General features: G+C 45.5%; 1 protein-coding gene across 2 annotated transcripts in view; it reads left to right on the top strand.

Moving 5' to 3' along the window:
- The window catches only part of NSF (N-ethylmaleimide sensitive factor, vesicle fusing ATPase), a 149140-nt gene extending 127546 nt beyond the window's left edge, over nt 1–21594 (top strand). Inside the window, exons 18-21 of one of the 2 annotated variants that reach the window (XM_039504284.1) lie at nt 13415–13549; nt 14436–14549; nt 20212–20267; nt 21403–21594. In XM_039504284.1, coding sequence (XP_039360218.1) covers nt 13415–13549; nt 14436–14549; nt 20212–20267; nt 21403–21415 — 318 coding nt within the window. In that variant the 3' untranslated portion in view covers nt 21416–21594. Of the gene's footprint in view, nt 1–13414; nt 13550–14435; nt 14550–20211; nt 20268–21399 lie in introns of both variants that reach the window. The other variant, XM_039504283.1, reaches the window with a different exon arrangement.
- The last annotated feature ends 3071 nt before the right edge of the window (nt 21595–24665 follow it).

Raw genomic sequence — 24665 nt, 5'->3', positions numbered from 1 at the left:
GTACCAGATGCCCTCAGTCCCTGCATTGACACACTCTAAATTGTTAGCACCGTCTGCCTCAGCTATTGTGTCAGTACTGACCCACTTGGTACCTCAGGAATTGTGGAACTCCAGGGACTTTGGCTCATCTAAGATTGACGAGTTTTCACTACTTATGGGTACCGAACAACTCTCAGTACCGAGACCCCAGTGTCCAGATTACCATTGCTTCCGGATACCACAAGACTCTCCACCCTTTTCCACTGGTGCCCCCCCTCCCTGTTGGAGAACATTGAGGAGGAAGAAGGAGACATTCAGTCTCTTCCATATCACTTCAGGGGTCTCCTTCTATCCATATGGGAACCTGTACTTTGAGAAAGATCCTTTTCCACGCCAGGGGTGCTGGGATCAACCTGGGTACTTCCCTCTCTCCTGTATGCCCCCCCCACCCACCCAGTGGACCCCAGTTGGGGGGAGGGATAGCTAGGTGGTTTGAGCATTGGCCTGCTAAACCCAGGGTTGTGAATTCAGACCTTGAGGGGGCTGTTTAGGGATCTGGGGCAAAAATTGGGGATTGGTCCTGCTTTGAGCAGGGGGTTGGACGAGATGACCTCCTGAGGTCCCTTCCAACCCTGATATTCTACGATTCTATGACCCTGAGGCTGTTTATTAACAGCAATTTGCCAGAGCTCCGGCTCTGTCACATAGAGAGCATAGGGTTGTACAGTCCCCCTAACCAGTCCTCTAGCACAATGAGATCTTTGAAGAACAGGAGTCTAGGACAGATAAGTAGGCTGCCCCTCAAACTCCTATTTCATTCTCATCTCCAGATGAGGCAGTCATACCTCCACAACAATCTATGGCCAATGATTTTCGGCAATTCCGGGACCTTGTGAAGCGGGTTGCTGACACCCTTCAGATACCTCTTGAAGAAGTCAAAGACTCACAACACAAGCTGCTGGGCATTCTACAATTGGCAACACCCATCCAGGTTGTTCTACCCATTCACGAGGTGCTCCTGGGTCCAGCAAAGACCCTGTGACAAATGCCTGCCACTATCCTGCCAACTTGTAAACAGGTTGATAAGAAATATTATGTCACCCCCAAGAATTCAGAAATTTTGTTTCCCCACCCCTTGCCTAATTCCCTAGTGGTGGAGGCTGTAAAGGAGTGGGGTAAATAGCATTACTGTAGGTCTACCCCATAGAACAAAGACCAAAAGAAATTAGACTTTTTTGGTTGAAAGTGTAACTCACTCGTGACCCTCCAGTTTTAGATCGCAAACTATCAGGTGATCATGGCCAAGTACAACTTCACCAACTGATATATTTGCAGCTTTTATTGAGCATCCACAGGAGCATAGAGAACACTTTCAGGCCATCATCGCAGAAGGTCAGTTATTAGCCGGAATCTCTCTTCAATGGTTCTTAAATGCCACAGACACCACCATCATATCCATATCCACAACTGTTGTTATGCACAGGGTATCAGAGTTCCCAAAAGTGGTTCAAAACCCTTCCATTTGAGAGTAAAAAGCGCTGCTTGGAGACCACGATGAGTCCGTGCACACATTGAAGGACTCCATGACCATGTTAAGATCTCTAGATATGTACATTCCTACGACCAAACGGAAGTTTAGTAGAGGTTGCCTTCTGGCCAGTTCTCTTGATTTCATAGATCCCCACCGAACTCACTAGGAAGAGACAGAAATTCCAGAGCAAGAGAGCTACTCACCCTCCTTCAGTGAGTACCCAGTCAACATCATCAAAATAACAATTTTGTTTGGTTCATTCAGGGTTTGATTCCTTCCTCACCTCTAGTTCACAAGCACAACCATTTGCCCACCTTTCCACCTTTGGCGATCACCTTTTTCATTTTCAACATGCTTGGCATCACATTGCAATGACAAGTGGATCATAGAAGTCATATCATTGGATTACACCATCTACTGTACATTCCTCCCACTCCTCTTCCCTGTCCCTCTTCAGGGACCCCTCGAACAAACAATACTGAGGGAAGAAGTTCATTTTCTCCTTCATTTAGGAGCAGTAGAGTCAGTCCCACCTCCTCACAAGGGGAAAGGATTTTACTCAAAGTGTTTCCTTGTGTCAAAGAAGGACTGAGTGTGGAGGCTGATCTTAGATCTAAGGCTACTGAACAAATTCATAAAGCCTCAGAAGTTCAGGATAGTTACTCTGGCAGCTATAATTCCTGCTTTAGACACAGGAGATTGGTTTTTGGCCTTCAGCCTCTGGAACAGCTATTTTCATATAGTGATACATCCCGTACATAGGAAATACCTACATTTTACCATGGTCCAGTAACATTTTCAATACCAAATTACTTCCCTTCAGCCACAAGCGTGTTCTCAAAAGTCCTAGAAGTAGGTAGCTGCTTACCTTTGGCAAGAAGTGATTTTAGCCTTCCCATATCTCAACAACTGGCTACTCAGGAGCCGATCTTATAAAGCAGTACTGACTTCCTCCCAGACAGCCCTTTTTCCCTTCCTGGAATTAGGTTTCCAGATGAATGTTTTAAAAAAAATCCATGTTAGCTCCTGTACAAAGAATACCATTCATAAGGGCATACTTGGATTTGTTGGCATCTCAAGTGGGGTTCCACAGGGATCTGTTCTGTGTCCAGTGGGTTTAATATCTTTATTATTGACCTGGGTGTAGGAAGAGAGAGCATACTGACCAACGTTGCAGATGACACAAAGCTGGGGTGGGGGGGCGGAGAGCATTGCCAACACTTCGGAGGACAGAGGTAAGATTCAGAGGGATCTTTATAAATTGGAGAACTGTACTATAGAAAACATAATGAAATTCAACAAAGACAAATGTAAGGTGCTATACTTATGGAAGAAAAACCAAATGCATAAATACAGAATGGAGGATAACTGGTTTAGCAACAGCCAGCTGAGAAGGATTTGGGAGTTGTGGTGGATCACAACCTTAACATGAGTTGTCAATGCAAAGCTGTTGCAAAAAAAGCAAATACAATATTAGGTTGCATTAACATAGGCATAGCATGCAGGTCACGGCACGTGATAGTACCACTCTAGTCAGTGCTGGTTAGGCCTTAGCTGAGTACTGTGTCCAATTTTGGTCACCACTGCATAGAAAGGATGTAGAGAAACCGGACAGGATCCAGATGCGAGTTATAAAGGTGATCAAAGGGGTGAAATGCAGCCATATGAGCAAAGGCTGAAGGAACTGGGTATGTTTAGTTTGGAAAAGAGAGGATTTAGAGAGGACATGATAGCGATCTTCAAATTCTTGAAAGTCTGCCCTGAATAGATGGAGAAAAGTTGTTCTCTCTTGCCACAGAAGGCAGGACAAGAGGCAGTGGGTGCACACTCCAGCAGAGCAGATTTAGATTAAATCTCAGGAAAAATTTCCTCACTGTAAGAACAGTAGGACAGTGGAGCAGACTGCCTGTGAAGGTTGTGGAAGATCCTTCTCTGGAGGTTTTCAGAAGGAGGCTGGAGCCATCTGTCTTGGATGGATTAGACCCAACAAATCCTGCATCTTGGCAGGGGGTTAGACTGGACGACCCTTGTGGTCCCGTCTAACCTTACGGGTCTATGATTCTCTGTTAGGCGTTATCCTTTTATCTAGATAGGACCAAGCAATTTCAGAAGTCACCTTGACTGTTGTCTCTATTGCAGATAGATCCAAGGGGTCCACAATCTCTTGCCAGAGACTCTCAAGGTGGATCTCGGGGGGTGTCATCACTTGCTATGATGCAGCTTCTTCTCTACCCCCTGCACTCCCCCAAAAGGCTAATAGCACATTCTGCCAGATCACAAGCAACATCCACAGCTTTGTGCAAAAACCAAGTGTCTGAGATATGTGGAGCCACTCCCTGGGCCTCAGAGCAAACTTTCTAAACACTATGCCTAGATCGGCTGTGGCACTTGGTAAAGTGGGGCTGTCTTCAGTTCTGGACTCATTTCTGAAGCTCCCTCCTGCCCGTGAGGATATTGCTTGGAAGCTACCTAAAGTGGAACACCCATAGCAACACTACTTGAAGAAGAAAAGGAGGTTACATGCTCTGTGCAATAACTATAGTTCTTTGAGATGTGTCGCTGTGGGTGATCCACTACCCTCCCTCCTTCCCCTCTTCTCAGACTGTTCTTTGTTGGATGTTTGGATAGAGAAGGAACTGAGGGTGTTTCACCCAGGCATCCCTCTGTACCCTTGACGTGCAGCACAAGGTTGTATAGAACGACTGCGTTGGCCGAACAGACACCACTAATAGAAAATCTTCAATCAAGGGATTGAGAGGCTAATGCATACCTGAAATGGAGTACTCCTAGGGGGACAAATCTTGAAAAACTATAGTGACTGCACAGAGTGAGTAGCCTCTTCATGTGGATGTGAAAGTCCTTTCTCTTCAGCACAGATTTGTGTTCAGATGACCATTGTTTTCATCTCAACAGAGAAGATGAAAAACCTGCACAAACTTAACCTTCCTGTGCAACTGGGGTTCCCCGTTTTATAAACCAAGGCATCAAGAAGTGACGTGCTTGTCCAAGTTTATGCAGGGAATTGGCAGCAGAGCCCAGAATTGAGCCCCAGAGTCCTTATTCACAGTTTACATGGCTATACCCACTGGCAACTCTAGTTTATGAAGCAAGAGAAAAGGTTGCAATAAAGATTTTTCAGTGTGAACCATTTGAAAGCAAGCGGTTCACAATAGCTGCTTTATTAGTGGTGAGGAGATTACCCAAAGGAGTTCTGGGGCATTTCAGGGCCAAAGCCTCTAAAAGTTTGCTGTGACAAAAGCAGCAATGATGAAAAAAGAGAAAATGTGGGCAGAGGAAGGATGAAAGTTTCAGCAGCATCCTCCTATTGTCTCACTCCTGAGGGGAAAGTTGAAACTTAACATTATGATGATGTCACATCAAAGTGTGTGTTTATCCTTATAGCTGCATGGGCCTTGGAATGAGTCCTGGACCCCAGTGCGCTACTGCACCAAGAAGTTATTCTTTTGACAAGTTCACACCATTAATTGGTGTCTGTTTAAATAGTCGACTTTGTGTTCGGTGCCCTAATATCCCTGGTTGCATTGGTGAGCTAGATCTGGTGATTTCTGGCTCTCATATTATGCCATGTTTTGTTTTTCCTGTTTTAAAGATTAATTGGAGAGAGAAGAGGGTGAGAAATAGGCAAAGGGGTACAGTAAATACAGAAATGTATACAACAGCCATGTCTGAAATAATAGAAATTATCATACATATTGGGAGATTAGTCATAAAGAATTAAGCATAAAGGCTTTGCTATTCTTAAGTCTTTATGACCAACTTTCCTCTGTGTGCAGTACACACTGCAGGCTGGTTTCTTAGGTGTGATGAGCACCCCCAACTGCAGTGGAAGCTAGTGGGAGATGTGGTTGCTCATCATGTCTGAAATCCAGCCCCATGTTTCTAAAGCTTGCAGATTAATTCAGTTCATTGTACCATCCTGCTGTCTTCAGCTTTCTCACTAATTTCCAGCATTTTAGTTCTGGGAACTGCAGATGCTCTCAAGGGTTTTTCAGAGTTGTTCACGCTCCATACAGGTTTCCAGTTTTTCTCTCCCATGATTTTTGAGTCTGCAGGTACATAGCTACTAAAAACCATGATTGTTCTCCTGACCCTCTCTCATACTCCTTGTTATCCCAAGTATCAGAGGGGTAGCCGTGTTAGTCTGGATCTGTAAAAGCAGCAAGGAGTCCTGTGGCACCTTATAGACTAACAGACGTATTGGAGCTTTCGTGGGTGAATGCATCCGACGAAGTGAGTATTCACCCACGAAAGCTCATGCTCCAATACGTCTGTTAGTCTATAAGGTGCCACAGGGCTCCTTGCTGCTTGTTATCCCAGTGTCACAGTAAGTGAAGAAGATGCCTTTTTTTCCTTCTCTTGCTCCAGTCCCAGCCTAGCCACAAATGAATATCCTTGCCGCTTTCATTCATGTTGATGCCTTGTAAGTAGCTTCTAAATATCAGGCTTTGTTTAACCTGCTGACTAGAGGTAGGTGAATACTTCAGAGAAAGAGATCCTAGATCCTACATTATTTTGAAATATAAGAGCTCTTCTAGAACTCAGAGCACCTCCCTGGAGAGCTATAACCTTCAGCTTCAGTCAGACAACACAAGCACAAACGTACATAAGTAACCAGGTAGGGACAAGGAGACCAAAGCTACAGCGAGAGGTGATGGAGGCAATGGAAATGTCAGAGTAGTCTCTCCTGTCCATCAGAGCGATCCACATAAAAGGGGAGCTGAACTAGAAGGCAAACTGGCTCAGGCAGACGCCAGCTCAGCACTTTGCAGTGGTGCCTGAATCAGGTCTTTGGTCTAATCTTGAGGACATTATCTCCCTTCAGCTGGTTTGTTTCCAAGCTGCAAGAACACAAAAAGCCCAAGGTACTCCCATCAGAGAGAGAGTTCCTGAATCCGTGGCAACAGATGCCCTTTCACACAGATGGCCACAGGGCTTTCTTTATGCATTCCCACTTTTCCTCTCCTGGGGGAAGTGATTCAGAAAATAAAAAAGGAGCAGGTGAAAGTCATATTGATAACTTCCGTTGGCCAAGGAGACCTTCATTTTCCACTTAATAGACCTGACAGTGGAACCTCCTCTATGGCTACCATGGAGACTGGGTATCCTCTCCCAAGGCTCATTCTTCCATCCATATCCAGACTGGCTTCAGCCAACGGCCTGGTTATTGAAAGGGAATCATTAGTAATGCTGGGTCTATCTTCCAAAGGCATCAAGACTGCTAGCATCCAGAGAGGCTCAATTCAGTGTCTGGTGCCAAGAGCATGATGAGGATCCAGGAATCTGGGGACTCCAGCCATTTGGCACATTCTCCAGTACCATTTCACGCCAAGTTTCTGCTCTCAGCAGCATCCTTTTTGCAGGGTCTGCAGGATCCCTGGGAGAGAACCCCTAGATCTCCAGGTTCCTCGGGGCTGTCAGACTGGCCAGGATGGTGGTCAGGCCAATCTTCCCAAAATGGGATCTTCCACTGTGTTTTGAAGACATTAATAGATCATTCCTTTTAGCCCCTGAGTTTAGTGACAGCCTTCTACCTGTACATTAAAAACCTGTTTTCTGGTTGCTATCATATCTGCTAGATGTGTATCGGAGCTGGTGGCATTATCTATGCAAGAACCATATTTTTATGTTCCACAACAATAAGGTGTTGAGAATTCCAGAGTCCCTTCTTCTTAAAGTAAATTCTCCCTTCCATGCTTCCCAAGAAGTCGTCCTTCCTTCATTCTGTCTGAAGCCGCAACATCTCACTGAGGGGATATCGAAAAAGTGTTGAAATTCTACCTCCATCCACAAGAAAATCCAGTGCCCTGTTTGTCCTTCCAGCCTAGAAGTAAAGGACTCAGCATTTCCATTGTCCATCACTAGTGGGGTAAGCTCTATATTGCTGGCGCCTACAAGGCGTGAGAGACCCTTGCTCTGGACGGTATCAAAGCACACACCGTGAGATCGCCAGCTGCCTTGTGAGTGGAACAAGTAAGAGCTTCCACACAGATCTGCAGAGCATCCACATGGTCATCGGCCAACACCCTCATCAGACACTGCAAGCTGGACTTACTATCATCAGCAGACGCCTCCTTTGGCAGAAATATGCTGGTGGTGGCCCGACAAGAATGTTGCCCTTTGAACAATTCTTACCCAAAGAAGGGGGTTCCCCCCCTTTTTTTCCTTTTCCATCTTATTGCTGGATTTCTTACTTTACCCTCCCAGCATCTGTTCACTACTCTCTACTTCCCAGATGTCTCAGAATTTGCGGAGATGTGGGGCTGCAAAAAGGAAAGTTTTTTTTTACTGTTAAACTTCTTTCTAATAGCAGCATCTCCCACAATTCTACCCACTCTGGATGGCATTATGCCAGAGGGTCAGACATTTTCTCTGTGTTGGATCATTTTAAGGCCCGGCTTGACAAAGCCCTGGCTAGGATGATTTAGTTGGTGTTGGTCCTCCTTTCAGCACGGGGTTAGACTAGATGACCTCCTGAGGTCTCTTCCAACCCTAATCTTCTATGATTATGATGCAGGCAGTATGTCCATTACACATAGTTGCTGTGTTCCCATTGGAGTTACTAATAACTTCCTGCGAATTCTACACAGTTTTGGAATGGCTTATCTGGCAGCAAGCAGGAGTAGGGGGCATGTGAGATGGGTTCCCCCCAGGCTGCCACCTGGAGCTGGGATACCACTGAGCCCCCTGACCCACCAGCCTGGGCTCCCTCTCACACTGCACTGCTGTGACAAGTTGCAAAGCCCCCCCGCCCAGCTTGCACTTTCACCAGCATTCGCACAGCTAGGGACACACCCAGCTGCAGGTACATGCAGGCTCCCTAACCACCAGCCTTGGATCCCAGAGCAGAACCATCCTGCCCTGGTCAAATTGAGCCAGTATATGGGTTTAACACCCGGTCCATCTCCCCCTCAATGTGAAGAGGACCATGCACACTTGCGGTAACCAAGCTGAGAATTTCCGCAGACATCTTAGTCAAACGCACACTGGTTTGGAGTAGAACAAAATAAGTTTATTAACTACAAAAGAATAGATTTTAAGTGATTATAAGTGATAGCAAACAGATCAAAGCAGATTATCTAGTAAATAGATAAAGCCACAAACTGATCTTAACATTCTTCGCACCCTGAGTGTTAAGCTGGCAGATTCTTAAGGCAAAGGCTGCCTTGGCTTTACAGCTTGGGTTTCCCAGGTTTTCATACACAGGCTAGAAATTCCTTTAGCCTGGGACCATCAATTCCCCCTGTTCAGTCTTTATTCCTCAGGTGTTTCCAGAAGTGTTTTCATGGGGAGAATGAGGTCCCTTCATGATGTCATTTTCCTCCTTTTATATCTTGTTCCCACTTGTTTGAAAGCTCTTTTGCTGTGACCTGGCTCAAACAGTTCCCATTGTGCAGTGCTATTTCTGAGAGGTTTCTGTTGAACACAGTTCCGGGGTAATCGTGGTGCTTGTGTGCATTTCCTCAATAAGCCATTAACATTGTTTGGCCTTTTTACTGTTTTACTAAAAAGGCTGTTTGTGGGTGTTTTCAGCCTCACAACACGTTTCAGTAACACACACATAGCCAAGCTTCATAACTTCACATACAACAATAGCACAGACAATCCAAGGCGATATTACTGTCTAGCAGATCAAGATTTTTAGAATGACACCTCACAAGACATACTTTGTACAAAACATATCCTCATTACATGACAGTGGTGAATATTGGGGTGCCAGGGTGTGTCACATCCCCCCTTCGATTACTGCCAGAGGGTTAGTCACTGACTAATGTGAAGTGTGCCTAATGCCTTCTTGGTTATACAACTCCCAAGTGTTACCAAACATTGTAGTGACAGCCACATGTGTTTTTGCAAAGTTCTGTTTCTTTTCACAAGCTGCCTGAAAACATTCTGGTGTGTGGCATTGTTACCATAATGCAGATATCAATATCTTTTAGAGTGTAGGTGTCTTGGCATTTAGCCATCAGTGCCGTGAGGCGATGTGCTTCAGTTTCCCCTTCCACGGAGCAGTTCAGGTTTGTTATGGTTTCCCTGCTGTGACAAGCTCTGAGCCTGTTTACAGGTACTAGCTGAGAAGCAGTATTATAGGACTTCTCTGTTATCACTTCTAGCATGTTCAAAAGTTTTTTCCCAAAATCATGCGTTTTACACATTTTTAGAGGATTTACCATAAGTACCAAATTCTTTGTCATAACCAATAAACCGCGTATTATGAGACTTAACAGTACCAGAAACTTCATGTCAGGGAGGTGTTTCCAAGTACGTTTGCCATGCCACGCCTTCTGTTTAGACAGTCTGGTTTGTTCAATACCCATTGTGTTTTGCAGCCGCTTCCTAAACCACAGTGTGTGTTCAGGTACTGGTCTGTCTTTCCCTTTTATCCCCTTTCTCAGATGGGTCATTAGCATTTTCACTGACACTCAAGTCTTTAGTAGGATTTCCATCCTGTCTTAAAGAGACAGAGTTAGTTTTCACAAATACATCAGGAATAGCGTTTTGCAAAAGTGGGATCTGGGTTGGGGTACCCTCTGTCGCCCCTCTCTCTGTCTCGAAGAGGTCAGTTGTGTGCCTGCTCCCCTCCAGGAGATCAGTTACACAGTTCCCTCTTAAAACCTGACCCACAGATTGGGTTCCTGGGAGCACAAATGCCGTCCCAGCAGATCTGTCCTGGGCTCACCCTCCCATGTAATCAGTGAGGAGACATTCCTGTACTTACCCAAATTCCTTTTCAACTTCTCCCTCTGGGCCACCCTCTAAGACACACACCTCTGTGCTCTCTAGAGTGGATCCGTCCCCTGTTCAGCTGCGAAGGGCTCACAGCTAGCAGCCAACAGTCCTTTCACTGGCGGGCACCACACCCTGCCCTCTCTCTGAGTTGGGTTTGCCTCCAGCTACAGAGTCCATGGAACCTTCACCCGCCTCAGTGATCTCTAGGATTCCATCCCCCTCCTCTGGGCTTCCCTCTAGGACACATTTTCCTAAGCACCCTAATGTGAGCTCTGCCCCCTGCTCAGCTGCAACCTGCTGGCAGCCAGCAACCTGGACCGTTTTCTCACTAACAGGCAACACGCTTCCCTGCCCCTCAGAGGAGATGCTGCCTTTAACCATGAGGCAGCAGGAGCTGGTCTCAGCCACGCCTGCCCCTGGTAGCAGACCGTTTTCCACTGCTGCAGAGGAATTAAAGAGACACTCTCCCATTCCTCCAGCAGTTCCTGGGACTTGGCCCTTTCCTTCTGGGGTTTCAGCACCATATTCCTCCTTGCTGCTGGCAGATCCCTTGACAGCCCAAGCTACATTGAAAAAGTCGTTCCCCAGTAATAATTGTGACGGGTTATCATGTACTGCTGCCACCGTCAATTCAGCTTCCAAATCCTTAGTTTCTATGTGCACTTTAGCCAAAGGCGCAAGGATTTTGTGACCTCCTAACCAAAGCTCTGCCGTCTGTCCTGGCAGTATGTTTTTCTCCCAAACAATGTTTCTCCTGACCACAGAAATGTCTGCACCTGTATCCCTCCACCCAAGGAGTTCCTTGCCGTTCATTTTGATAGCCTTTATGTGCTTCCTCCCGGCTATGCAGAGGCTACTTTTACAAATCCTGTATGATAAGTGGCAATTGCCTGAGGTGCCTCTGTGCTCTGGGTAGCAGCATTCCCATGAGTTGCTTGTTGTCTGTTCCCAGCCAGCACTGGGCATTTATTCCTCAGGTGCTCAGTGGAATTACAGTGATAGCACCTTCTGGGCTCTTCTGTTTTTACAGGAGATTTGGGACGAGGACTAGAGGAATGGACTTGGGGAGGTGAGCGTCCAGCCTCCCAGCCACCCTTTTTCCCAGGGTAAAACGGGAACCCTTCTTCCTACCAAACAAACCCCTCTGCCTGTGATTTATTTCTAATAGATGCTTAGCTTTGTTCACATTCATCAGCAAGAGTAGCAGCTTCCTCAACAGTTTTCACCTTTTTATCCCATAAACACTGTTTTACATCATCACTACGAATACTCAGGAAATGTTCCTGAGCAACAAGATCACACAGTTCTTCAAAGCTTGTAACACCTTTTCCTCTTACCCACTTATCCCTGTTCAGGGAGGGGCCCAAGACACTCAGGCACGAGGTGCTAAAGAGGCTGGTTCTGGCCTGGCGGAGCAGAGAGCCCCTGGCCAGGACTGGGAGAAGGAGGATGGAGTCACTTAGCAGCAGCAGGGTGGCTGATCCTTCTCGCAGCCCTGGCTGGGGCTCTCTGCTCTGCCCTGCAAGGACTGCAGCCTTCTCCTCACCTTGTGCCTGCAGGGATCCAGGGTCTTCGGCCCTAAATAGATTGAGCTCCATGAGTCTAACGCTATAAGGCAGGTTTCCGATCCTGTAATCATTCTCGTGGCTGTTTTCTGAACCCTCTCCAATTTATCAACATCCTTCTTGAATTGAGGGCACCAGAACTGGGCACCATATTCCAGTGCCAAATAGAGAGGTAAAATAACCGTTCTTCTCCTACTTGACGTTCCACTGTTTATGTATCTCAGGATTGCGTAAACTCTGTTGGCCACAGTGAGTATGTGGGTATCTACTCAGGGATAAAAAACCTGTGGCTGGCCTGGGTCAGCTTAGTTTCTGGGGCTGAAAAATTGCTGTGTACGTGTTCAAGATCCGGGCCTCTGAAGGATGGAGGGTCCCAGAGCTCGGGCTCCAGCCCAAGCCCGAGTGGTGACACAGCCATTTTTAGCCTCACAGCCTGAACCCTGCGAGCCTGACTCAGTTGACCTGGGCCAGCCGCGGTCATGCTGTGGGTCTTTTAGCCTTGTGTAGATGTAACCCGGGCTCATGTTCAGCTGATTATCCACCACAACCCCCAAATCTTTTTCCTACTCACTGAGTGCACCCAGTCATGTGAACTTGGGAGCCGTGTTACTGAGAATTCATAAATATGGGCCAGAAGTGTGTTACCTGCACCTACCGTTACTAGTGTTCAGACTTATTCACTTTATTCAGGAGTCCAGCATGCTGTGTCCTGGGGGGAGGGAGGGTGTCTTCATCACCGTGTTGTGTCTGACACAGTAAAAAGAACTATGGATGGTAGGGTGAGGAGATGCCCTGGCTGTGCCAGACTGGCTCCTCTCTGCTACTCGCATCGTTTTCATCAGAATTTAAGCTTTTGTGTTGACTTAAAAAAATATTAATTAGGTTTTGTCCTTCCTGGTTGTGGAAAATGCTACTTCAGAACATAATCAAATGAAGTGCTGTCTTGTTGGCTTTGTCTCCAGCCACATTAGCTGTGGGGGAGGAGGAGGGAGTTCTGTATATGAAGCTCTGGCAGCTTCTGACCTTTTTACATTGACCCAGTGGTAAAAATGCAGGAAGGGGCTGGAACTTTTCGTACTAGGTTTCACAACAGTCATCACAGCCACAGCGTCATCAGGTAGAAACTATAGCCCTGCGAGGTGTAAGTGCCCTGATTCAGCTCAGTGAGTGCTGAGTGTTTGAGCAGGGGGTTGGACTAGATACCTCCTGAGGTCCCTTCCAACCCTCGTATTCTATGAGTCTATGAACTCTGAACCCTTCCTAGAAAAATTCCGATACGCAGGCTTTATGGATGGGGCTTAACAATCTGTTTTGGTCTCTTGATTCTGATTGGCAGGAAGGATTCTGATTTCCTTATCCTTATCCTTAGATATTGTCTTGTTAAAGATTGGTGCTGGTGACTACCACTCTTTTAAATCTGACGTCTCTCATTTTTCAGTCTGTTAGAGATGTGTTGTAGGGCTTTATGCAGCATTTCTCACTGTTCCCCCCCTTTGTTTTCCTTGCAGTTAACCTAATCTCCCCAAGGGTGATGCCTGTGCTTTCCTTTTTTCTTTCTTTTCGTGACATTTATTCCTTCTTATATGGGCAGGGTCGCAAGCTTTTAATCATTGGAACCACTAGCCGAAAAGATGTCCTGCAGGAAATGGAGATGCTAGATGCTTTCAGCACCACCATTCACGTACCCAGTATTGCGACAGGAGAGCAGCTGATGGAGGCCTTGGAGGTAAGGAGACCCCTGAATGTCAGCACGGCTGAGACCACCTGAGTTACTCTGTTAGTGTGAATAACATCCATGCAATAGAGCACTTCATTAATGGAATCAAAACACTGACCTGCTTTGCTCTGTTGGCCCAAGACCAGTAACCAGGTGTCAGTGAATGTAATGTTCCCTATAACAAGGAAAGCAGGAGAGAGAGAGAGGCAAATACAGAGAGAGAAAAAATACAGAGGCAGTGACTTCATTTTTCTGCTGGCTGGAAATGGTTCAGAGGGCATAGAAGAGAGAGAGCAGCGTTGCCCTCAAAACACTTGAAATTTGAATCCCTGGGGCCCAGTCCTGACTTGCCATTGAGTTGGCTAATGGGGGCTGAGGAAGCTGAGCACGTCCAGAGATGTTTGGCCTCCCACAGGATCAAGCCCCTGGCTGGCTTCTGCTCCTCACAACTGTGCAGTTTGCAGCAGATGATATAGATGCTTATCAGCCTGTTAGTACAGCCTTGCAAAATGGTGCTCCGCAAGGCGAATAAAATAGTGTTAATATTTTCATTATCATCATCATCATCATGTCTGGTAATTTTTACAACAGTTTTGCAAGGTTGCTGTAGCACACATTACTGTGTTCCTTATAGACTCTATCATATGGAGAAGACTAGCCTAGGATATAAGATTCAGGAAGTAAATCAATGAAAGGTTGACTCTGTATGATACTGTTGATAACAGCTATGCCATACAAGTATCCTGGTACGACTGTTCCTATAGCATCTCCAGGCAGTTACTCGTAACTGTTTCCAAGACTAAGCTAAGGACTGTTTTCTAATTCTGCACTCACCAGTGTGGCTGGTGCAGTTGCCCTTCTAATGCTGCTCGCTGTCTTCTGGGTTTCTTTCCAGCTTCTCGGTAACTTCAAAGATAACGAGCGCAGCACCATTGCACAGCACGTCAAAGGGAAGAAAGTGTGGATCGGAATCAAGAAGCTGCTGATGTTGATCGAGATGTCATTACAAGTAAGAGGCTTTTTGCTTCAGGGGTGTCTGAGAGAGACTAGAACATTCTTGAAAGCACCTTTTGGCCCACAGACCCTTGTCTCTGTGAAATTGGGAGCCCTGTATTGTGTCTGGTATGGTTTGAACATGGTACATTTCCAAAAAGGCAGCAGTGTTACTTGCAGATTTCCCGACAGCAGTTTTCAGCTCCAGTCAGTAGAGAGAGTGCCATGTCTCAGTCCACTGAGAGATCGATAAAAAATAGTGCCCATGAGCTGTATAAAGTTAGTCTTCAGAGAAGTGTCTGCAGCCCAGAGGATCTGGGTTGACTTACCTTTAATGAATTGCCTTCTCAAGCACAAGTGGTAAGTGAAGATTGCAGATAGTGATAATGGAGGATTTTGTTATGAAAAATTTTCCTGTGCAGGTGCAGCAGCTCTTTCCCTGAAAGAAGATAAATCTGTCAAGCTGTTCAGCTGCTCTCTTCATTTTCCACTTTCAGCACTTTAAAGGAAAGAATTGCCTAGGGTAGAAATATGTAGCTCTTAGCCCCTCACTGTTGCATCTCCTGTGCCCGCAAGCTAGTGGTCAGGCACATGCTCCATTGTGTCTGTGAGCTAAAAATGTGTGTGTAGCATTTGGGCCTAATCCTCAGTGGCTGACATTTCAGAGCCCTTCTACATTTGAACCCTTCCCTCCCATTCCCCCTTTTTTCATCAAATGGATTTGGTGCAGCCGAATGTACCGTCTTTAGATCTTCCTGTGAGATGCTGAGCATAAGTGAAGGAGCACATAGTTTAGCAGCATACAAGTCATGTATCCCCTCTGTTCACTATTCACAATTCTGTTAAAACTTGCACAGCGCTGAGGAGCTGCTCTAACTAGATGTCACCTGAGGGAATAAAGTCATTTATCTAGATTACTTTTTCCTCCCTTTCCCTTGACTTTTAATTCCATACCTACAGGCAAGTCAGTAAGTCAGTGCTCACACGCATTAACTGTGTTTAATGGGCTCAGACCTGCCAGGGTACGGTTACAGCCAATTTTACTTAAAATCTTGACAAGAGATGCCTCTCTAACCTTCTTCTGAGACAGGGAAATGACTTCGGTTAGATTGTGACCTTGAACATTGGTGCTTTTAAAACTCCAGGATTAAAAATGTGCAGAGTAAGGGCAGTGCTGAAATGGGGGAGTGGGAATCAAATTGCATCAGATTTTCCCCACAGCTACATACCAACGTGGTGAGCGGTGTCGCTAGGGGGTAGGGGGTTTTCCCCCTTGGAAACAGGCTGCTGTCCTGAAATGTTTCAGAAGAATGTTGTCACTTACAAGCCAAGTGCACGGTCAAGCATTTAAAGTGATTTTGTTTAACAAGGTGCTCATTTCGTAGACGATTTGAATCCCTGACAGATCAGCCTGAGGGAAAGTAGGCAGCATTTTAACTTGGGTTCAAGTCATTTTGAATACATTAAATAGAGAGGTGGCTAATGAGAGCAAATTGCAGCTTATACAGATGTTGGGTATGCAATTGGTTGGTAGCAATGTGATCCACGGCCATTAATTAATTAAAGTAATTTGAATTCTGCGTAGCTTCTTTATATTCAGTCTCTCCCACACATGAAATCTTTGTATCGCAAAAAGTCCTCGCTTTTCACACAAGTCTCAGCTGTACTTTGTTGCCATAGATACAGGAAAAAAATTCACATGTTCGCAGCTGATAAGAGAGTTCATATTCAGAGATCTTGAGGGACCATTGTGCTGCTCTGGCCTAGCTTCCTACATGGCCAAAGTCATGGAATTTCACCAAATGAAGTGACGCTTCAAGCCCAGACCACCTGGGTGAGCTTGAATGTGTCTTCTAGACAGACATCTAATCCTGCCTTAAAGATTCCAAGTGCTAGTAAATCCACCACATGCCGAGGTATTTTATCCCCATTTTTTCATGTCCTCTGTGTATATACGTCTTCCTACTGTATTTTCCACTGCATGCATCCGATGAAGTGGGGTTTAGCCCATGAAAGCTCATGCTCAAATACATTTGTTAGTCTCTAAGGTGCCACAAGTCCTCCTGTTCTTTTTGCTGATACAGGCTACCACAGTTACCACTCTGAAATTGTGCACCTTATTTCTAGTCTGAATTTGTCCCGCTTCAGTTTCCAGTCACTGGATCTAGGTATGCCTATGTCTGCTAGAGCCCTAGAACTGGAAATCCTCTCCCCATTCAGGTACCTCTTCACCTTCTCTTGGGTAAACCCAGGAGATTGAACTGCTTCAGTCTCTTCCTGTAAGCCAAGTTTTCCAAACCTTGAGCCATTCTTGTCGTGCTTTTCTGACCCCTTTCCAATATGTCCACATTCTTTTTGAAGTGTGGACATCAGAACTGGCCACAGTATTGAGTTGGGGTCTCACCAGTGTGATGTATACAGTGTCGGAATCACTCCCCCCCCCTTGCTTCATATTCCACTGCTCAGACATCCAAGGATTGTTTACTTTCTCAGCCACTGTGCTGTACCATGAGTTCATGTTCAGGTGGTTGTCCTTTGAGCCTGAAGTTCTTCTCTGAGTTGCTACTTTCACAAACACTCCTTTGTCCTATACATGTAACCTACATTCTTGCTTCTAGATATATGGCCTTACAGTTGGGTTGGATCAAAATGCGTTTTGTTCAAGTGAGCCCTGCTTACTAAACGATCCACATTGCTCTATATAAGTGACCTGCCTGTCTGATTTTTTTAATCACTCCCCCAGTTTGTCATATCCAAACTTGATCAGTAATTATATATTTTTTCTAGATCATTGATAGACATTAAATGGTACTGGGCCATGAATACCGTGCTGTGGGACCCCATTAGAAATACTCTTTCGCTGACTGTTCCCCATTTAAAATTAGTTTTTAATCAATATATACTGTATTGGTCTTGCATAATTGCTATTTTTTAATCAAAATGTTGTGCAGGACTAAGTCAGATACCTTACAGATGTCTGATATCAGTTATCTTTGTCTACAAAACTTGTAATCTCATTAATTGTGCTTCTATTATTTAATTTTTTTAACCGTGCAGGATCAATGTCAAGTTAACCAACCCATAGTTACCCAGGTCATCCCATTTATCCTTTAAATAATGACACAACAGTGGTTGGTTTTCTTTTTCTAGTCCTCTGGAATATCCTCAACATTCCAAGATTTGTTAAAAATCAACATTGGTGGCTCTGAGCAACTCAGCTAATTCTTTTTAAATTCTTGGGTGCAACCATTCCCTCAGATTTAAAAATAGTCAAGTGTGGTAGTTGCTGTTTAATATTCTGCCTAGTTACTGTTCTCAGAGAAAATACTTTATCACTGTGAGATATGAATATCTCATCCAGCTCCTTTCCAAACATGGAACAGTATTAGTGATTGAACATGTCTGCCTTTTCTTTATTATTATTGACAAGTTTACCATCTTTGTCTAGTATGAGACTTATACCATTGCTAGGATTTATTTTGTTCCTGATATATTTTTATAAAATCCCTCTTACTGTCCCTAGTCCTACTGGTCAGGCTTTTTCACTCATACTTTTAGCTTCCCTTATCAGTAGTCTTCATTTCTACAGCACTACTAATTTATAGTCATTGACATCAACTTCCCTCTCTTTCCATTTGTTACATTTTGTTTTTTTCATAAACCTGGAATCAATAGACAATTTTCTTTAACTATAGGAACATAAAACATACAGTAAAGGAACTGTTAGCTGTAGTTTCCCTTATGGCACTCGTATGCTCTTCAGATTGAATATTATCCTATATCTATCCAAGTGTCGGTCAAGAGGCCAGTGAGCATATTGCAGCTAGCCCTCCTTTTGTGTTTGTTTTGCTAAGAGTGGGTCTGAGTGCTCCCTTCAAAGAGAATATTCGGTTCCCTAGTTCCAAAATTACAGCATTTGTAAACTTTGGCCTGTCCATGTGGCGTATTTCCAGTACTAGCCCACCATACTTCACCAGCCTCCCCGAAGACTACAGAATAAACAACTGAATATGGAGCTTATATTCATACTGTGTGAGATGCAATAAAATGTAAATAAAACATTAGGAAACTGCAATCTCTGATTTCCAAATGGTTATAATTCAAACTCCTCCTACTTGGGTGGAACGTAAGAAACAAAGCCTCTCCCCAGTCTTCATAATAAATCAGAAGTCTAGCCTTCATTTCTCAGTCCCAAGCTGTGTTCAGTCTTCATGGCTGAGACTGCTGAGTATCTTAGTTTTGTTCATTTCCCTGTTATGATTGCCTGGAGAGTGCCTCTCCTGTTTCCTATGGGACTTCTTTCATAGAACCACAGGGTTAGAAGGGACCACAAAGGTCATCTAGTCTAACCCCCTGCCAAGATTCAGGATTTGTTGCATCTAAAACATCCAAGACAGATGGCTCCATCCTCCTTTTGAAAACCTCAGGTGAAGGAAATTCCACTTCTCTAGGCAAATTGTTCCATTGTCCTCCTGTTCTTACAGTGAGGAAGTTTTTTTTCCTGAGATTTAATCTAAATCTGCTCTGCTGGAGTTTGAACCCACTGCCTCTTGTCCTGCCTCTGTGGCAAGAGAGAACAACTTTTCTCCATCTTTTTAGGGCAGGCTTTCAAGAATTTGAAGACCACTATCATGACCCTCCTAAATCTCCTCTTTTCCAAAGCAAACACACCTCATTCCTTCAAGCCTTTGCTCATATGGCAGCAAAGAGTCCTGTGGCACCTTATAGACTAACAGACGTATTGGAGCATGAGCTTTCATGGGTGAATACCCACTTCGTCGGATGCATGTGGCTGCATTCCACCCCTCTGGTCATCTTTGTCACTCACCTCTGGGTCCTTTCTGGTTTCCCTATATCCTTTCTATACGTTTGTGACCAAAATAGGACACAATGCTCAGATGAGGCCTAACCAGTGCTGAGTAGATCGGTACTATCGCCTCCTGTGACTTGTATGCTCTGCCTCTGTCAATGCAACCCAACATTGTATTTGCTCTTTTTGCAACAGTTTTGCATTGTTGACTCATGTCGAAGCTGTGATCCACCACAACTCCCAGATCCTTCTCAGCTGTGCTGCGGCTGCCAAGCCAGTTCTCCCCCAGTCTGTATTTGTGTGTTTGGTTTTTCTTCCCTAAGTATAGCACCTTACATTTATCTTTGTTGAATTTCATTTTGTCGTCTGTAGCCCAGTTCTCCAATTTATCAAGATCCCTCTGAATTTAACTCTCTCCTCCAAAGTGGCTGTAGCCCCCTCCCCAGCTTTGTGTCATCTGCAGCTTTGATTGGTGTGGTCTCTATTCCAACATCCAGGTCATTAATCAAGATGTTAAACAACACTGGACCCAGAACAGAATCCTGTGGAACCCCACTTGAGATTCCCTCCAACCTGACATCATTCCATTAATAGTTACTCTTTGTTTGCAGTTGTTTAACCAATTATGTGTCCACTTCGTGGCAGTTCTACTGAGCCCACATTCCCCTAGCTTATTTATGAGACTGCCATGTGGGACTGTGTCAAAAGCCTGCTGAAGTCCAGGTATATTATATCCACCACATTCCTTCTTTCCACCAAATCACTTATCCTGTCAAAGAAGGAAATCAAGCTGGTTTGGCATGACTTGTACTTGGTAAATCCACGCCTGCTGCTAGTGACCACCTTTTCATCTTTGTTTTGTGTCTAGATGGATCCTGAGTATCGTGTGAGAAAGTTCCTGGCCCTCCTAAGAGAAGAAGGGGTGTAAGTACTGGTAATATTTTGAAGGCTGATCCAGGACCCAGTTCTGCTCTCAGATGCAGGGGTGCCACTCCCCCTGACGTCAGAGGAATTGCAGGAGAGTATCTGACAGCCGTGCTGGGTTCTGGGGTTGCAATAGCTCTTTTAGATTCAATGTTGAACCTTCCCTTCCTACTCCAGTATCATTCTGTTCCTCAGTGACTCTCCAAAGCTGTTAGGGACCCAGAGCATGTTTGAATTCTCTGCCTTCCTTGAATATCCAGGGGAGGCATTAAACTTGTGCCTGATCTGCTGTCTCTGACTAGGCTAAATCAGGAGTAGCTCCACTGTAGCTAGTGGAGTTAAACCCTGTGACATCAGAATCGGGCCATTTGCCTGTTGGCTCTATTTATTTTTCTCTCTGTGTCCTGCTTTGTCAGCCTTCCCTGTCCCTGTGCAAAGGGCCCAGTCCCACTCCTGTTGAACTGGACATACAGCCAGGCCCTCACTGGCAATGTCGTTTCACAGAAGCCTGCTCTCCAGGGCATGCACTGAAATCTCTGGGGCAATGTTCCCTCTCATTTTTTATGTCCATGTGCGGAATGAATTTTGTTAGGTGCACCAATATGAAGGGTGGTGGGGGTTAAGAGTGTGGGAGGGCTGGATCAGAGGGCTGGGGTGCGGGGGGCTGAGGGCTCTGGCTGAGAGTGTGGGCTCTGGGGTGGGGCTGGGGATGAGAGGTTTAGGGTGAAGGCTGCTCCAGGGCTGTGGTGAGAGGACTTCCCCCAACCCTCTCTCATTGCAGCAGCTCGGGGCTGGGTGAGAGACGTCTTTCCCCGGCTGCAGCAGCAGCTCCAGTGGGCCTGGGCTGGGCTGTGCCATGGCGGGGGCTCCCCTCCCTGGCAGCTCTGGCTGGGCTTGGCCAGGCCGGGGCGGGGGCTCCTCTCCCCAGCAGCTCTGGCTGGGCTGGGCCAAGAAAGGGGCTTCTCTCCCCACCTGCGCAGCCGTTGAGAGCCTGCTGCACGGCCACGCAGCTGACCGGGAACTTGGGTTGGGAGGTAGCAGTTTGCAGATACGTTTGCTGTGTGCATGCTGTGTCTGGGTGTCGGTGTCTGCAGAGAGACATGCTTTGTGGCGGTTGTGGTCTGTTTTTCAGTAGTGTGCTCCCCTGAGTGGAAATGGACCATGTGCAGAGCTCAGTGGCTGGAGAAGTGACCAAGCTGGAGAATACACTGGGATCTGTGTTCTTCTGTTCAACACACTGGACAAAGTGAAATGTTCATCTACCTTCAACATCCCACTTGGAATTTGCATGTTTAGCAAAATAAAATATCCATTATTTGCTCTTAAATATGCTGGTGTCTTGTGGAATGGTCAGTCTCCTTTAGAATACCTTGCTTCTGTTTCTGTGCACGCTAAAGTACATTCTCACTGGTTTATCGTGGAGGACGTGTCCAACGAATTTTGAAGCTAACACTTACGTCCAGCATTAAATTAATACCACAACATGGCACCTTTTCTGTAGAAAAGTTCTACTTCTAACCTACAATGGTGTACTCTGCAGGTGTATTGCAGTGTGTTTGTGATATCTTTGTGATGGTGAATGCCTTCCTGTACAGGTGTCTGTCGTTATATGACCCAGTGGGATTGGCTCAGTCCGGCCTGATATGATGTCCTGTAATGTTGTTTCAGCCAGACTGATAGCCAGAACTAGCTTTTCTGTGATGATTCGAAACACGAGGCAGGGCAGTCACTGTCTTTGACAGCAAAGCTCAGTAATAATGAGGCTACAGCCCACTTCGACATTCATTCAGTTTGGGGCCCAGTGGGGCTAACAGCAATAGTCACTGCAGCTGGCAGTGAGTGGCACTGGGCAGAGGTGGGTTCCTTCCCTAGCTAGATACACACACAACAATCAGTTTTGTAAACCTTTGATGAATTTTTTTTAATTTTCTCACTCAAGCGTCTTTGGATTCATAATGTCAGTTGAGAAGCTAAATTTTATTAAAAGCCAGTGTGGGGGGTATTGAAGCCAGAACTGGCATTAACCAGTCTAACTACTCCTGCTTTCCTGATGAGCTACTAAGGGTTGGAAAAAATGATCTTTCCTCTCATCCTCTGAAAGGGTAGGTATCCGCGTTCTTTTCCTGAGTTCTCCAGGTTCGGCAGGCAGGGCAGGCTCCGTTTCCATTCTTGCACTGTGGTAAAGCAATGCACCAACCTTTGGCTGCAAAGCACCTGCACGCTACCCATTTACTGATAACTGCGTGAGAATTCTCTTCCCCCATCAATGAGCTCAGCCCGTATGTTAACAAAGCGCACGGAGCATGCTGCTCTATTTTCCCCACCCGTGACAGGGTGAGGCAGGCAAACAAAGCCATTTGCAGGCTTCAGCAGCTGCCTAGGGCATACTGCCAAAGGCTAGCAACTCAGACACCCCTAGGGGTTTGGGAGCAGCCTCCTTCTCTGCGAATGTCCTTTGGCCTCGTGGTTGAAGGCAAACCCTTCCCTAGACCTTGCTGTGTACTTGAACTTGGTCGTGTGTTTTAGCCATTTAACTTACCTCCTTGATTTTTTCTTCTTTTGGTCAGTGCTGCTGTACTGTGATTTTGTGAGTCCCGATGGCCAGTATGCACCCTCCCATATTTGTGTATGATTTTGCAACTTTCATTTGTCCCCTTCTTCCCCCCCACCCCAAATCCTAGTGAAAGCAGCACACAATGTATTAATTTATGTCTCAGATTAAATTATGTAAACATTTTATTGTGTTTTTTGTCCAAAGAGATATTGAAAAACATAAATATTATATGGTTTAAATGTAGCTCGTGGATGCAATAAAAGGCACATACTTGGAATGACTTAAGAGGCTGACTTGTCCTTGGGAGAGGGATGTGTTGGTGGCGGGAGCTGGTACGTATTGAGAACTGGATATATTGGATGCATCCAGGCACAGGCCACAAACTGCTGTTTCTGGGGTCTTACTTTAAGATACAGCTGTGGAGATCTTCAGAAGCAAAGCTCAGGTTCTTGCAGTTGTTCCCATACCGGTTACAGGGAGTGATCAAATGGATTTTATATGCAAAGAGAAAAACAGATCAAGGGCCAATATTTTCAAAAGGGAATAATCTTTTGATGCTCAGTATTTTGGTGCCCAACTTGAGACAGTATGAAGGGTCCTGATCTTCAGAGAGCCTGGGCACGACCCCTCTGAGCATCAGGTCCCTTTAAGGCATCTCAGGTCAACGCTTTGGAAAAATCTTGGCCGAAATCATTAACTCTTTGACTATGGGCTAACAAGGAAATGTTACCGGATTCAGTTTGATCTTTAAAACCACACTGGGGAGTGTTTAACGACAGCCCTGGCTTTCACCGTGTCACCTCCCAAATCCCACTCTCTGCATAGCCTATGCAACATGGCACTTCCATCACATGTTGCCTTAAGTGGTTAGTATCATTGTGTTACAGAGCTGGCCTGGGTGTCAGGCCCTTGGGGATAGATGCGTGTTTTCACAGGAATTGCTCTTTCGATATATTCCCCTTTTATGTAAAATAAGTAATGGCCTATGACTTTTGTTATACACATTCCGGCTACTAACTTAATTATTTCCTTGTCATCCTCCTAGTGCTTTCACTTCAATTGAAGGCCCCACATGAACCACCCAAGGCTGCATTTCAACCGTAGAACATTCAATACTGAACTGTTAAGCAAATGGGTTTTATTCTAGCATCCCGTGAAACTCTCACGCCACAACACAAGCAGGTTCAGAAGCCAAAGGACTGGGCTAGCCATCTGATGCTATAAGGGCGTGAGAGAAAAGGAATTTATTTGGTTTGCGGCACGTGTATCAACCAATAATAGGATTCTGCTTGATCTAGTGTTCAGAAATTGGTATGTGTATTCTGAAGGCATTTGGTAAGTTTCTTGTTCTCTGACCATCCCTGCTGGACTAATGGTAAGAGTTCGACTAGGCAGACAGTGTAGTTCTCCCTACAGTATTTCAGCTTTGGAAAACCCTACTAGGCACCCATTTTGTTACCTTATCCAGTCTAATCTCTCTAGTTGTATTCTCTGCCAGATCTTTGCTTGTTGATTTGAATGTTTGGAACGATAATGATTAGCAAACGGGGGCTGTGGAGTGAGCGGATATCAGCAGTTACCCAGATAGAAAGGGTCCACACTCATGTGCATGCTAGATACTGGAACTCATTTCCCACGTCTCAAACACAGAAATGGGGCAGACTCTAGTCTTTAGTTTCCGTGGTCTAGTGTTTAAAAGGCCAGTGATTGTACATCTCTTCCAGCATATAAATAGAAACTGGTGGTAAAACACTGGCGTAAGCTAGCAGGAAATTCCTTTAGCTAACGGAGTGTTGCTCTGAAGCCCAGAGACACTGGGTGTGTGTAAGCCTAGGGCTAGTGGG

Source organism: Mauremys reevesii, linkage group 17 (assembly GCF_016161935.1).
Source record: "Mauremys reevesii isolate NIE-2019 linkage group 17, ASM1616193v1, whole genome shotgun sequence".
NCBI classification, from domain to species: domain Eukaryota; kingdom Metazoa; phylum Chordata; order Testudines; family Geoemydidae; genus Mauremys; species Mauremys reevesii.
This window is presented reverse-complemented; position numbering and strand designations above follow the sequence as displayed.